We start from the raw sequence: 16395 nt of genomic DNA, 5'->3' as shown, positions 1-16395 counted from the left end.
GAATAAATAAAAGGTATTCGTTTAGCTTCATATGAACAATTCAATTTATTAATACTTGAGTACTTTAAAATCATTCAAAACTGGACTTTAAAAATCATCCTAATTAATTTCAAAAGGCACCTGAAAACGGACAACAGAGAGTATTTTCTGACTAGATGTTGAGAGTTTTTGTGTGAACCACATAAAGAGCTTCTAGAATATCAGTGTTATTATATTACTGGGACTTTACTGTTTATTCACTGAACTTCATCCAGCATGAGAGAAGTACTCCGTATTAGACTAGGCCTTGTGTCACTGTGAAATCAAAATGGACTCTTCTTATATTTTATCAAATATAACAGTGTTTAGAGAAATTTGCAAATAACAATGATCCAATCAATTCTTGGTGGATAAAATAAAGCCCTGTACATTTTTTTTTCTTGTTTGAGAAGCCATTTCACTCAGATATGTCACAATAGAGAAGAAGAAACAGATACACATTTCCATTTCATGACTTTAAAGCCTGACACTTTTGTAGCATTTTAAGTTATGCATGACATTTAGTACAATATGACCCCGATAAAGTGGCCGTAACATGAATAACAATTACTATTTTTGATGTTTGCTTATGTAGTTTGTTTGTTTGTTTTTTCTTTTGCACAAAAAAATTAATTTTCAACCCTCATTCTGACCCTCTTTCGGAAATGATCCATTTTAAGGGTTGACACCTTTTAACACTTGTCAGTAAACAGCCAATGTTGTGAAATATTATAATAGTTATAATAGTTCACATTTAGCGATGTAGATGCTGTCAGATACAATGCACTTGGCTGTTCCATCGTCCGACCAAATTTTCTTTGCCATGGCTCCATTAGACTGTGCCTTTTTTTGCAAAACAATAATAAAAAATAATAAATCACACTGTTGAAGTCTGAAGAGACATACAGTAAATGTCCTGATGAAACTGGAAGCATCAAAGCATATTTTCCTTTACTCTTCAGTTTATCTTATTGTCGGGAAAAGCTCAAGTGGATATGTGACGTCACAAATCGTTGTTGGAGCTTGGTTACATTTACCATTATGTTCGGTGACACTAGTGATGCATAAACGACACACTTAATCTTTAAAACATATTAATAAAGATTAAAAAAGATAGAGATGGCTCCAAATCATGGTTGGAAAATCGTTTTTTCAAATGTGTTTAACATAGCTATTTAATATTGTTGTATGTGGTATTTTTGATGTGTGATTCACAGATGACGTTTTTCTCAACCTCTCTGAAAAGAAGGGGTCTGTTTAGAAGAAAAGGAAAAGGAGATTTTATAGTTCCCATAGAAACAATATCCTTTAAATACTCTCAGTATCTGATGGACTGACAGTACCTTGCAAGAAAAGACAGAAACATCTTCAGTTAACATTTATCTCAGGTTTGATTATTTGATTTATTATAAAGTATTTATTATCCTGTTATTTTAGTTTTCTTATCTGTGTTTAAAAAGGTTCATTTGGCTCAGTGGCAACAGCGGTTATCCTGAACTCCCCATTGATTTCATCTAGTAATCTGATTTACTGTATTTGCATCGCATGCTAAAGAAACAGCGTTTGCCTTTCATCAGAGGGGAGGCATCTCTCGTAACTTTTAGCTTTATGGCAGAATGCTGCAGTTCCCATGGTGATATATATCCATTTACATCCCTCTTTATATTTATTGTTTCTTTATGTCAGTTTTTGTTTCTCCATTTGCAATTAAAATGAATTTCACTCACTTTGGAGATATGGAAGACAACTTTACCTACCATTAGTTTTTTTTAAAAGTCTTATTTCACAAAAAAAAAAAAAGTGAAATTAATTAAATTAAAATGATTTCATATAACTGAAATATTACTGAAAATGCATAGTACTTAGAAAAAAAGTAGATCAACACAAATTATATTAAATCAACTTTAACTGAGTTGCAGCAGCTTTCTAGTTCCCAGAATGCTTTGTGTCAGACTGTATGTGTGGAATGAGAATGTGGTGACATTTAGGGTCTTTAGAGGATGGGCTAAATTTAAGGCTATACAGTATACTGCATTTTGCTCGTACACATTTAAGTTTATAGTGGTGGTTTATTTGCTCTTTGCTAAATATATCATATATGATATGCAAAATGTGTGTTATTTTATATAAAAACCAGTTCACATAGTATGTCTGTCGATAGTTAATATTCTAAGATTAATGCATGTAATAATTCACATATGTGAACTCCCATATGTTTCTTTGTGTTATGGAGAAATGTCCGTTTGGCACTCGACAAAAGTGTTACTTTTGGCCCTTGTGTATACAGTATCTACATTTCCTGAAGTGTATAATTTCTTATTATTCGCAAAAAAGTATTGTATAGATATTTTCTACCAAATGATCGCTTGAAACGGCTTTATATTTGAGTAATATAATGGAAAGTGTTTGGTTCATGTAAATAATGGCCACACATTTGGACAGTTGAGGGATTTTATTTGACTCATTCTTCATTTTTTCTCTAGATTGGTACAACCTTAAAATTGTTTTTTATTCATAATGGATTTGCATAATATAAAATATGTTCTTAAATGACATATACCCCTATAATCTGACACCAATATTTAAAACAATGACAGGTAGTCATACCCCTCCCTTCAGTGATATCTTTAACAGTTTGAGCCGTTTCTCTGCTCTCGTCTTCAGTGATCTTTTGTTTCACTTGAGATTTGGTGTGGAGGTGGGAAGACTTGATAATGCCGAGTTATGCAACTGGCACTGGAAAAGATACAAGTGCAGCTTTCCTTAAGTAAATGTAGTTCATTTTCTATCTCATCTGTGAGGTGCCCGGGTGAATTGCCATGTCCTCCCTGTTATTAAAAAAAAAAAAAAGAAATCATATAATGTGTTGTAATTTATTGGCGTAAAGGGTATTTGTCTGAGTGGTCTGGAAAATGTTCTAGCTCAGGCACATTATTAATTATACCTTGATATTTTTAAGTAATTTGAGGAAAAAAAGAGGATGGAAATAAAGAGCTGGAGATAATATTCAATTATTCAGTGAGGGTTTGAGAGTTAGCGTAGGCTACATGAGAGTTGAAGTTCATTTTGAAAGATTTGCACTTTATTTTACAGTACGTGTACTAACATGTACTTATAGTGTACTTACAGTGTATTTATCTAAGAAAGTTCTGGTAACACAAGGTAACTAGATGGGGTAGGGTTAGGTTTAGAGGTAGGTTTAGGGTTAGTACCTAGTTATTACATAGTTATTGTAATTACTATAATAAGTACATAGTATGTACATGGGAAACAGGACTGTAAAATGAAGTGCTACCTTTTATCCTTTCTGTTAAAAAAGAAATATTTTAACCTTCAGATTTTTTATCAAAATGTAAACCAAAGCGGAATATTTTAGAACAGTGGAACAAAATTTAAAGGCCCCATGACTTTTACAATGGTTTGTAAATTAATGGAAAATGATTAAATAATAATGATAAAGGATATGGATAATTTAAAGACTGGAAAAGTTTCAAGAATTTATTACGTTTTAAGACTTTTCAGGTCTACAAATCAGAATTTTAAACTACAGCGTATACTTTATTACCTGGTTTTTCTAGATGTACGTATTATATGTGCGCACGTGTGTGTAATATGTGTAAGATTAACTAGTAATTTTATTTGATACAATTCATAGAAAGAGTTGTACCTAGAGGACTGTAGATTACATAACCTGTTTTAGTGTGTACTAACATGTATTCTTAGATTCCACATTCTGTGACATCAGTGCCACATATCTTTGTCATTTTTTCCCTTGGATTGCACAATTCTAATTATCTCCGGCTGCTCAGGTAGTGACCCTGAATGTGTCATTGTGTGTAACTGTGTGTCAGACAAGATGCTGCATGTGAGATCGCACGGTTGTCTGTCTTCCACTTATTTAGTTGCCACAGCAACCACATGTTCTTTTATCATTTTCTGTAGCAGTGTGTTGTAAAAATAGAGAAGCAGCAGAGGAAATGTTGGGAATGTTGCATATTTAAACCTCGATGGGTTCCGGTGGATTCTGCTGGGGCTGCTTTGACTTGGAGGCTTGATAATAATTTTACAGCAAGATCCATTTACTCTATCCTGAAGTCATCAGGCTTACGAGCTCTTTATCACACAGCCATCTAGAATTCAGCTCTGAAGTATACAGATGTATAAACTGTAATAATTCTTGAATGAAATCCAGTGACGGCTGGGAACAGCAGTCCTGCGGTGAATTACTGTCATCCCTGTGTAACAAACTCTAAAATCTGCTTTTCATGGTCAGAGTTCTCAGCAATGGTTACCATGACAACTCTGTGTGATATCTCATTCTCTCTGATATACTGCAATGGATTATGGACCCTGGGCATTATGTAAGAGGAGATTTAGCACTAAAGGTGTTTCCTGCTCCGATTTCTTCTCATGCACATTTGCATCTATGCTTTAATTTGTCATTTACTGATATTAGCTGTTATCCCAGATGATGAGAACACATGGTTTGGATGTTGCTAGCTGTTTTTATATCTCTAACACACAAAAAAAAAGAAGAAGAAGAAAAATTTAAGTGCATTTTAATATTGGTTTAATCAAAAACCATGTTTTTGGTCATTTTGTCTAAAAGCAAAGCTGTTTCTCTATAAAGTATTTGATGTCCAAATGCTTTTTGTTGTTTTAAATAAAAGTTTGTAAAGTTGTGATTCTCCTTGTGGCTGGTTGGTTTGCTTCATGACTTTTAAAGCCTTAAAAAATACCTTAAAAAAATCATATGAAAAAAAAAAATGGGAAAAATACTTCTAGAATGGATGGATGGACTTCTAGAATCAGCACCACTGAAAATGTTGGTGGGTACTAAAACACTCTAAAGCCAGTTTATACTTATGGTGAAATGAAGGTGTTGTTCGCATATAAAAAATAAGATTATTTAACAATAAGAGTATGTAACAAATATGAATTGTTTTCTTTTTATGTTGGTCCAAAGTATGTTTTTTGTTAGTTTTGTTTGCTTTTCATTGCATCATGGTGCACCTCACATAAAGCTTTCACATGGCTTTAGAAGTTTTCCAAAACAGACTTCAGTGCAAAATTTTCTTTGAAAAGAAGTTGAAACAGACCTGAAAGTGTGGTATGATATAGTGGTCGTTTAAAATTTGACTGTCAGCCGTAAGACTGCAGGTTTGAGCCAGGATCCATGCAAATCCATGTGAGCTATCGCCATCGTTCCCTTGGTTGATCAAGGTGAATTTTCTCTGCAATGGGTGCGCTGTAAGATGCATAAAAGCAACCATACTTGGAACTAAACCACAGATTTGTGCTCTCCTGGGAGTTCAGGGCATCTCTTTTCAGTGTTTTAGGCTTGATGAATTTAATTTAGGTTTTCTAAATGTTACGTCAGAAATATACAAACCCTTTTTTTTCTCTTGTGGTCATAATTCTTTTGAAAGAATTGAAAGAAGATTCCTTTTCTGTCAGAATTAGCATACTTTAACTCACAATGAATACTTATATAATACATTTCATGCAAAGAGAGAGAGAGAGGTTTCCTGCAGGATCCCATTAGTCAGAAGAAAGGAGTCTATCTGAAAGACAGTTAAATGCTTTATTTATTTATTTATTTATTTTCTTTTGGATATGAACCATGGTACTATAAAGGAGGAGCTCTATAAAACCAAGAGAGAGTAATCCTTTCCCAAGACAATTGAATGTTTTAGTTTTAAAAGTTTTGTATAAATATAAATTTTAAATTATGTTTAATAATATTTTGTCATGCTTTAAATAACTTATTTTGATGTGTTGTATAACATACTAAATCGTATGTAAAGTACTTGATTAGTTTAGTTTTATAGTTTTAATTTATTAGAATGAGATTACATATTACATGATAACACCCCAACCATTTGATATTACAATTTAAATGTGTAACTACAAATATATTTAAATAAATGACATTCATGTTTCAACAGAAATTAAATTAAAATATATTAAGTTTATATGCTTATCAGTGCATTTTACAGTAAACTTTAACTATTTCAAAGACAACAAGTAATTATGAAATGGCATACATGAAGATCCACTTAAGGCAAAAACATAAGTCATAAATTTAACTGCATTTAATAAAATGATAACAACTTATAAAAAAAATAATAATTAAATAACACGTTATGGTCTTACATTTGTTATATAATAATAATAATAATAATAATAATAATAATAATAATAATAATAATAATAATAATAATAGGTAACACTTTAGTATAGGGTCCAATTCACACTAATAACTACTTGCTTATTAGCATGTCTATTATTAACATACTGGTTGTTTATTAGTGCTTATAAAGTACATATAATGCATGACATCCATAATCCTACTCAATACCCTAAACTAAACAACTACCTTATAAACTATTAATAAGCAGCAGATAAGGAGTTAATTGAGGCAAAAGTCATAGTAAATGGTTAGTTAATAGTGAGAATTGGACCCTAAAATAAAGTGTGACCTAATAATAAAAATAAAAAGTAATGCAGAAACCAACCAAGAAACTAGCTCTGTCCAAAATTGGAGTAGGTGCAGTACTTCTTTTGAAAAAGTAAAAAAGAATGATTATATCTGGGGTGCCTAATTTTACTCCTGGATGGCCAACATCATGCAAAGTTTAACTCCAACCATCTCTAGCAGACTTGCCTGTAAGTTTGTAGTAATTTTGAAGACCTTGATTAGCTGATTCAGGTTTGTTTAATTAGGATTGCAGCTAAACTCTGAAGGACAGTGGCCCTCCAAAAACATCCATTCCATATAGCATGAATGTAATCCAGACTTTATTTAATACATTAGTCATGTGGTCACTGACATGTGACTTACTACCATCATTTGGATAACTTTACTTCTAGTCACAGATCCGTATGATGCTTTTGTTCCAGATGATTGTTTTATGAATTCCATGATTTCAGACATACAGTATTGCTCTTTTCACATACTCTGGTTTTGAGCCACTAGTAGGGAACTATGTATATTTAAATCTAGCCAATGTCTTTATGAGTGAAACTTTCAATTGATTCATTAAAAAACTATGTCCATCTGACATAAATATCAATTTATAATCTTCCTAAGCCATTGCTAGTTACTAGTTACTTTGAATAAGTTACAGTGGCTTGAACTCATCTAGCAACTAGGGTTTAAAAATGGTTCAAATCACATTGTCTACATTCGCCGAAGTTAAAGTTATTTTTTCCTCAAAATAAAAATGCAAGTTATGAAGGTTTTTAATGACTTGAGTGTAAATGTTGAAATCATTTTTATTTTGACCAATAAGTTTAGCCTATTGTAAAATGAAATCTTCAGAAACAAGAGTGAAGATATCGTTGTGCCAGATAAATAAACTTAAGACTAGTCTAGTAAACCTGCTCATCTTTAATATCCTTCTCTTTATTTCAGACCAGCAGTATTCCTCCTGGTCACCACCCCGAGATTTCAATGAGGATAGTAGCCTCGCTCCAACCAGGAACATGAAGGGCTTATCAGGTGGTCGTGCAATGCACCAGATTCCAACACTGCCCCCATGTGGACTGGTGGAGTGCGAGCATCTCCATGACCTGCACGGCATGCATGTGTCCGATCTACGCCACTCCTACCTGCTCAGCCCCACGGAGGCCTACGCCATGGACTTCCATCACCGTCTTTCCCCCCGCAGCTCCATTCACTCCGACTGTATGATCATGTCACCCGTGGCGCTAACTTCAACTGCCCCTGCCGACCATATCTCCAGCAGCACCTTTCCCAGAATGCACTACAATTCACAGTACTATGACCCAGCTGCCCGGGAAGACTGTGCAGCCATCACCACCTCAGCCACATCCGCCGCTCCAGCTGCAACATCTGCCTCTCACCGCAACAGCAGCAAGAGCAACCGCATCCCCGCAAACCTGCTGGACCAGTTCGAAAAACAGTTTCCGCTTCATCGCGATGGCTTCCACACACTCCAGTACCAACGCACATCTGCCAGCCCTGGTGGGGAGCAGCGAAGTGAGAGCCCCGGTCGTATCCGACACCTGGTGCACTCTGTCCAGAAGCTCTTCACCAAGTCCCACTCACTGGAGGGATCGTCCAAGATGAATGGCACCAAAGGTGACAGTGGAGGTGGGGGAAGCCATCACCATCACCACGGCAATCATCACTCATCCAAGCACGGCAGCAAGCGCAGTAAAAGCAAGGAGCGCAGGCACCGGTCAGGGACGGGGGGCTGGTGGAGCTCGGATGACAACCTAGATAGTGATAGCACCTACCGCACAGCCAGCGCCTTGAGCCGCCACCACCATGAGCACGTAGGTCACAGTTTCCCAGAATCCATGCACACTCATTTTGGAGACCACTCACTCAAAACCTCCAAAAGCAACAATGATGTCAAGTGTTCAGCCTGCGAGGGCCTGTCCATGGCACCTGATGGAAAGTTCATGAAGAGAAGTTCCTGGTCAACACTCACCGTCAGCCAGGCCAAGGAGGCCTATCGAAAGTCCTCCCTTAACCTAGAGAAGCCCATGATGCATCAGGACCTTAAACCATCATTCCGGTCCTCACACTACCTACAGGTAGGTCAAGGCTTTTTTTTTTTAAAAACACCCACTTCCATCCTTGAGAAGGTGATATAATTGAAGCCCCAAATGCCTTTAAACCAGCAGTTGTATGATGGGAAAGAAAAAAATGGTTTAATGGTTTCTGTGTAATGCTGCAGTCTGTTCATGAAGGGAATTTGCATTTTTGTTGCATGGGTTTTGTGTATCAGCACATAATCTGCTTTGATTTTGGTGTAGATTTTGACAGAACATTCCCTTTGGAGACTGAATAATTGACAAAGATATGAATTTTATTAATTTTGAATGTTAAATCATTTTGTGATATCCTTCCTGAGGCTCAAGCAGTAAAGCATGGCGCATGGGCATGATTTCAATTTGCCAGATAAATTTTGGACCAATGAGATTTTGCTATAGGCAGGGCTACCCATAAACCCAAAACATACTGTATGCAAGTATCTAAATGCTAGTCAAGCATTATTTTATGTATTTTCATTGCAGCATGTATTTGGTGTAAAGGCACATGTGTTTAAGCCCTGTTGAGGACTGCAGTTTGTTACCAACGGTCAGACCATTGCAAGACCATTGACCGCTGACATACAGACCGCTTCTATTTTATGTTTTAATGCCAGAGAAATATAAGTTTATAAGTTTTTGCTGTTTTGAAAATAAGCTTCAAAAGTGGGACTTTTATATTTACAGTGCCCAAGCTTTTATATTGACAGTGCAGAGAATGCCAGCATGTTTTAAAAGTCAAAAAATCCATATCAGTCCACTACTGATTTCATTCAGGTGATTTTAACTTGTCTGTCGAAATAGATATAAATTAAATAAATTGTCATACTGTTGAATTGATTTGAAGTTTTATACTGCCTCTGATTCTCATTCTGATTTATGGCACGGGGCACACATAGGTCATGCTGACTGCTACACAGTTATTTAACTAATCTGTTCCTGACATCTAACTGACATCTTCCTCCTCGAAGGTTAATTATGGCATAAGTAGCACAGTAGTCTCCTTGTACTGACAAGCTAAGCACTACTTTGAAACTTCAGCTCATACTGTACAGCATTGTTATGTTTGCATTGGAAAAAAATGAAGCCTGTCCTGTTGTTGACCTTATTAGAGACTGTCAGTGCTCGAGACAGATGACAGCCTTGCTGAGTTGTAAATGGCATTCAACTGGATACACTCACTAATTAACCATTCACTAATAACTGTGAACTTCAAATCTGATTTCATTATAAGTCAGCTGTGTTCCAGTGTGTTTAACCAGCCAGATGTGTATTGTACATACATTAGATTAGATTAGATTAGATTAGATTTTATTGTCACTGTGCAGAGTACAAGTACAGAGCCATTGAAATGTAATAGAGCCAATGAAATGCCGTTTGTAGTGGTTTAATGGTTAGTGGTTTAATACATGGTTTGTAGTGGTTTAATGTGCAAACCTGTAAAGGTTAGGCTTTGTGGGAATCTGAATTAAGATGACGAGAAACATCCAGACAAGCTGTCTCAGATGTTTATTCGAAATTCCCCTTTCCCATTGTCTAGCTTCATGTGATGTATATAAATAGACACATTTGTCAATTGTTGGTTGATAGTATTACACCATTTAAACAAAAATGAATACATTTAATGTGATTTACTGTATATTTGTTAGTCTTACATAAATGTAAACACTCCAAAACATTTTTTATTATGATCTATTTGATTTTATTTAAATAATCATAGCTTAAAGGTGCCATGAAATGCACTGATACTTGGTAATATTCTAAATTCCCCTTTCCTATTGTCTAACTTAATGTGATGTATATGAATAGACAAATTTGGCAATTGTTGTTTGATAGTATTATACCATTTTAAAAAAAATGATACATTAAATGTGATTTACTGTATATTTGTATTACATAAATGTAAACACTTAAAAAAAAACAAAGTTTGGACCCACTTTATATTAAGTGGCCTTAACTACTATGTACTTACATTTTAATTAATAATTTAATACAATGTACTTATTGTGTACATACATGTTTTTACATTGTACTTATATTTTTTAAAAAATACATGTAATTACATCTGTATTCAATTTCTGTAATTACATTTATAATTACACTGTTGACCCATACTTTACACCTTAACCCACCCTTAAACTAACCATACCTCCAACCCTCTCCCTAACCTTACCCTTATCCCACCTCAATAGCAGCAAAAGTGTTTTACAATACAATATGAACACAATAAGTACATTGTACTTACTTTTTTATGTAAGTACATAGTAGTTAAAGCCACCTAATATAAAGTGGGACCCAAAGTTTATTATGATATTCATATTTTTAATTGTTCTCTGATATGTATGTGAAGTTTTATTTCAAAATACCCCACTGATAATTATTTATGGCTTGTTGAAATTGTCACTTTTAGGGTATGAGCCAAATCACATTGTTATTTGCCTTTGTCCTCTTTAAATGAAAAATGAGTGGGCTGGTTTCGTTGTGAAAACCTGGCAACCCTGCCGGAGCTTCAAATGATCATGCTCCCGTGCATACCGGTGTTACAGCTTAACTGGTGGTGACCTTGTTATTGACTTCACATTGCTTCCAAATGCAATTTTTAAGTACCACATTCCTATTTACAATCGCCTTACAGAGAGCCAGGAAGATCTTTTGGAAATCAAAATGTGACGTGTGGTGCTTACGGTGTCCGTAGTCTTGACGTTTGCGCACAAAGTGTTGGTATCAATCCCTCTTTCAAAAGCAATCTTTGCACAGCTTCAGCTGACCTGACCCCCTTTGGTAAGGCAGCCCGGTGTAGAATGTTAGCACAAATTTATAGGACCTTTCAATTTTTTTCCAGGACATTTCCTTCGAAAATTAAAGTTTACCACCATGTCCTCAGCGTTCTGTAGAGACTCCTATGTTTGTTGGTGCATCCCAACACACAACACTTTTAATGGCTCTTTGGTGCTGATAGTGTACCTCCTGATGCTAGAGCAAGAGAACAGTAATGGCGGACCGCAGCTTCTCACTCAGGGCTGTGTATATGATTATAGGGCATAGAGCATCACAAATGGTATTATATGTAGGGTTGGGTATCTTTGAATTTGAACGTTTCCAATTCTGATTACGATTCTTTGTTTCGATTCTGGCTCCTAACGATTCTCAATTCCGATTCTTTTAAGAGGCAGGGTCAAAAAAGTATTTCTGAAGGAAATAGTCTGACCTTGTCCATCAGAAACAGTTCTAAAAATAACGTGCCTCAATGTTGGCACAAGACATATTATTTATTGTATGTATTGTTTTACTTACTGGATTCGGACTGCAGTGCAGTCACTGCGGTGCCAGGCTGGGGGTCGGAGCCAGAGGAAGAGGCAGCAGAGGATGGTCGGCGCAGCAAGTCAAAGACGGGGCACACATTTATTTCTACTCTGAGGTGCTTTATCATGTTCAATGTGCACTCTCCTATGCACGAAATAATCTCGACCAAAAGTTGCATTTTGCCGAGATTTTCATTTACATGCGATGTATCGCCCATCCCTAGTTTAGAAAAATTAAGCCACACTTTGGAAAGGCGACGCACGCTATTCATGTTCGACTCGCTCGGTTATGCCAACACTTCTGGTGGACGCTTCTTAGTTGGTGTTCAGCGGTTTCTTCTTCCGGTTGGCGGACTGTGAATCGAAACTAGGAATCGAAATTTTAACTTTTGAACGATTCCGGAAAAATCGCAAAGCTAGTCCCGGTTCCAATCAATACCCGATACTCGATACCCAAGCCTAATCATATGTCATGGTCATCAAAGTATGTGAGAAACCTGGAACTGCTAATGTGTAGAGACGTGTTTGTGAATTATTGGGATTATAAAACAATGACTGGGTGGATTTTTATCATTATAGACAGGTTGTTTTCACACACTGCAGCCAGACAACTGTTAAAACACCTAATAAAAGTGGCACATTTAAAAGTCCAGTTATAATGTATGAGATTGAAACCTACTGGATTGATTGATTAAATAAAAAAATATATAAACCTGGTTATTGTATTTTTAAAACACTCAAAAAAATCTTACCAGTTTCATTTATGTATGACTGACAAATTTAAATCCCATTTAGTTTATTAATGTAAAAACTGTGTAATCCAAATGCACTTTAAAATATGTAAAATAAAAGTTGTGAAGTCGTGGGTTTGGTGGGAAGTCGTGGCCTAATGGTTATAGAGTCGGACTGGCATTTGAAGGGTTGTGAGTTCGAGTCTCGGGCCGGCAGGAATTGTAGGTGGGGGGAGTGCATGTACAGTGCTCTCTCCACCTTCAATACCATGACTTAGGTGCCCTTGAGCAAGGCACTGAACCCCCAACTGCTCCCCGGGCGCTGCAGCTTAAATGGCTGCCCACTGATCCGGGTGTGTGTTCACAGTGTGTGTGTGTGTGTGTGTGTGTGTGTTCACTGCTCTGTGTGTGTGCACTTCGGATGGGTTAAATGCAGAGCACAAATTCTGAGTATGGGTCTCCATACTTGGCTGGATGTCACGTCACTTAAATATATGTAAATGAATTAACCAATTCGTCTTGTGTATTTCATTTAAAAATCAATAGCTAACACATCAATAGCACATGCTGAATGTTCATTAAATGTACATGCTAAAGTTACAAGTAAGGCATTACTTGTCACTTTATATGCAATTTAATTGCATAAATCTTAAATTCAGGCCTAAATATTTTTTTCAAATTTCATTGATTTGGATATTTTGTTATCTTGGCAAATCTGAGTACAGTTTGGGGCATTATTGAGCTTTTTTTTTTTTTTTAACTCAAGATTAGGGCCTTCCTCTCAGCTGTACTGGAAATTCCAGATTAGCATGAATTTCTGTTTTCCGGAAATCTGGGAAGGAGGATTTCAAAGGTCTTCAGCTCCTGATTAATCAGCTAGCTTCCTCAATGTTAGCACAGCTCTGTGAAGTGCTGCTCATTCATTTGAAACTTTATTTTGCATTATTTGAAGATCTTAACTCCCTTATCAACTATAAACCCTGGAGGCATTTCTGTCTCCCAGCAAATAGAGTAAGCGAAATGACTGAACTTGCAATGATAGCATGCAATTTCACACTGAGTGGAAATGTCTAAAAGTATTCTGCAGTCATCGCTTCAACATCTGAAGGTTCCTTTTTTTTCTCTCATTTAGATTCCTCTAATCCTGCTCTTGAGTGGAGTTATATCTATATATGCACTTCCTCACTGTCAGTGAATAATGAATGTTCATTTACAGTATATGAGTGTGTTGTCTTTAGTGCCTCCATGTGGTAGAATAATGTAATGTGACCACCTGCTACCACTCATCTGGAAGATAAGAAATCTAATGAGAATTTTTTTTAGTTAGAGATGTTCCTGGTTCTTACTGTTTTACCAGCTTAAAGGTTGATTTGTGTTAATATACAGAGAAATGCTGAGGAATAGATTTATGATTCACAGCGCCAGCATTAGCACTTGGGGGAACATACATAGTCACAATAAACACAACTGTTAATTCGCAGGTAATAATGTTCCAGGCATTATTAAGTATTAAGTAATTTAGTTGTTTAGTGAGCGGACATTAGCCAGAAAGAGTGTTGGAAAAGCGAGTTGCTGTTGGCTTTTAGTCTGGCTAACAAGTCGATGGACCATTTGCCTCTCTTCTGGCATTTCTCCCCATATAACTCTGAGTGGATTTGCAGATAGCACTGTTTTTACACTGCATGATTTTACTTGTTCCCCAAAGAGGCTTTCGGGTTCAGTGTCTAGAGAATGACTCAAAAGGGAATGTCTCGGGTTACTCAAGGTAACAGAAGCAGAATGAGCTTTATCTGTCAAGTGTGTGCAAACATGCAAGGAATTTGTGTTTTAGGAGCTCTTGGTACATAGCCTACATACATATATGATATGAGAACAGAAAAAACGTTAATACGTAAGACTTAGGGAAAAATTATAATGTATACATGATACATCTGGAACGAAGATTTATGTACAGATTTGTGCATTACTTACTGCATATACAAATTTCTGTGTTGGTTTAGGGGGAAAACTGTTTTTATGACTAGATGTTGTAGAGCACACAGATATTTAACGTCTGCCTGAGGGGAGTAGAGCAAACAGGCTGTAGCCAGGGTTAGAGGGGTCTGTGATGATGTTACCTGCCAATTTCTTCTCTCTGGAGTTGAACAAGTCCTGAAGGTTGGGGAGGTGCACACCAATTATCCTTTCAGCTGTCCTTATAGTCTGTTGCAGTCTTCTTAAATGTGATTTAACCCAAACCAAGACGGTGGTAACGGTTGAGTCATCTGTGCCTATGGCATGTTGAACTTTTTCAGTTGATGAAGGAAGTACAAGCTCTCCGGTGCCTTTTTCACAGTGGGGTCAATATGATTGTCCTGGAGACGGTAGTGCTTAATAATCTGATTGTCTCCACTGTTGCCACAGTGCTCTTCATAATGGTTAGTGGGGGAGTGTAGGGGGGTTTCTCCTGAAGTCCACTATCATCTCCACAGTTTTGAGTGTGTTCAGCTCCAGGTTGTTGTGACTGTACCAGAAAGCCAGCTGCTCAACCTCTTGACTGTAAGCAGATTCGTCACTGTCCTGGATGAGGCCGATTACTGCTGTCTCTTCTGCAAACTTCAGGAGCCTGACAGAGGGGTCTTTAGAGGTCTAGTCATATATGTAGAGGGAAAAGAGCAGTGGGGAGAGCACACACCCCTGAGGTGCTGGATGAGAGTTTTTCCAGACTCACTAGATACTGCCTGTATGTCAGGAAGCTGGTGATCCACTGACAGGTGGAGGTGGGTACAGAGCTGGGTCAGTTTATACAGGAGGGTATCCAGGATGATGGGGATGAAAGTGGAGCTGAATTCCACAAACAGGGTCCTCACATAAGTCCCTGGTTTGTCCAGATGTTTTAGGATATAATACATTCCCATGTTGACTATCATCGTCCACAGACCTGTTTGCTCTGTAAGCAAACTGCAGGGGGTTCAGTAATTTCCTTCAAGTAGGCCAACACCAGTTTCTCAAATGACTTCATGACCACAGACATTAAAGCAACAGGTCTGTAGTCATTAATCCTGTGATCTTTGTTTTTTTTGGTAGAGGGATGAAGGTGGAGCATTTGAAGCAGGAGGCAACTACACACAGCATCAGTGATCTGTTGAAGATCTGTCGGAAGTTACTGTTTTAAGAAAAGTTTTGATTTCTTTTTCACCGTCCCTCTGTGTAATGCATAAAAAAACAGTGCTTATAGACGGTTTCATCGGGCGCACGCGCCTGGACCTAAGTTAACTTCCGGTCTGTGTTATATCGGTCTGGCTGCGGTGCCATCTACAAACGCAGTTAAAGCCAAGGTGATGAGTAGACTGAAGTTGGGCTCAGGTGGTTGTGCGGCGGGATGTGTTTCCCATACATTTATTTATTTTTGGAGACTCGCCACAATTTTAAAACTGATCGATTTTCAAAAAGGCTTTGTTTAATAAACATGAGTAACGTAACATTACGTAACGTATTGCACGTTTAATAATAATTCCTTACATTTATGTTTAAATATCAAAACGAGGCACGGGTGTTTTTATATCGCTGTATTTCTGAAAGAAGATTTGCATGTTATATGCCTGATAAAGCAGCGTGTGAGCGTACCAGCTCTGCTTCGTTTACAGCTGTTACTGGGGAAACCTCTATTTCTCGCGCTTTATGTCTATGCTTTAAAACATCTCCTGCTGGCAAAGAATGAATTTGCATTTTCATTAAGTCCGCCTGATCCACACAGAAAACACATTTTGTTTGTTATCAAAAAATATCTACTCTAGAGG

The 16395-nt window shown here is 36.9% G+C and overlaps 1 protein-coding gene across 1 annotated transcript in view; it reads left to right on the top strand.

The window, feature by feature from the left end:
• Positions 1-16395, top strand: part of LOC127938190 (disks large-associated protein 2-like) — a 63232-nt gene that overhangs the window by 27922 nt on the left and 18915 nt on the right. Inside the window, exon 2 of the mRNA XM_052534628.1 lies at positions 7436-8586. Within this exon, the coding sequence (XP_052390588.1) occupies positions 7507-8586 (1080 nt within the window). The 5' untranslated portion in view covers positions 7436-7506. The remainder of the gene's footprint in view (positions 1-7435; positions 8587-16395) is intronic.

This window comes from Carassius gibelio, chromosome A20, assembly GCF_023724105.1.
Source record: "Carassius gibelio isolate Cgi1373 ecotype wild population from Czech Republic chromosome A20, carGib1.2-hapl.c, whole genome shotgun sequence".
NCBI classification, from domain to species: domain Eukaryota; kingdom Metazoa; phylum Chordata; class Actinopteri; order Cypriniformes; family Cyprinidae; genus Carassius; species Carassius gibelio.
Note: the sequence above shows the minus strand (reverse complement) of the source record. Positions and strands in the feature narration are given on the sequence as shown.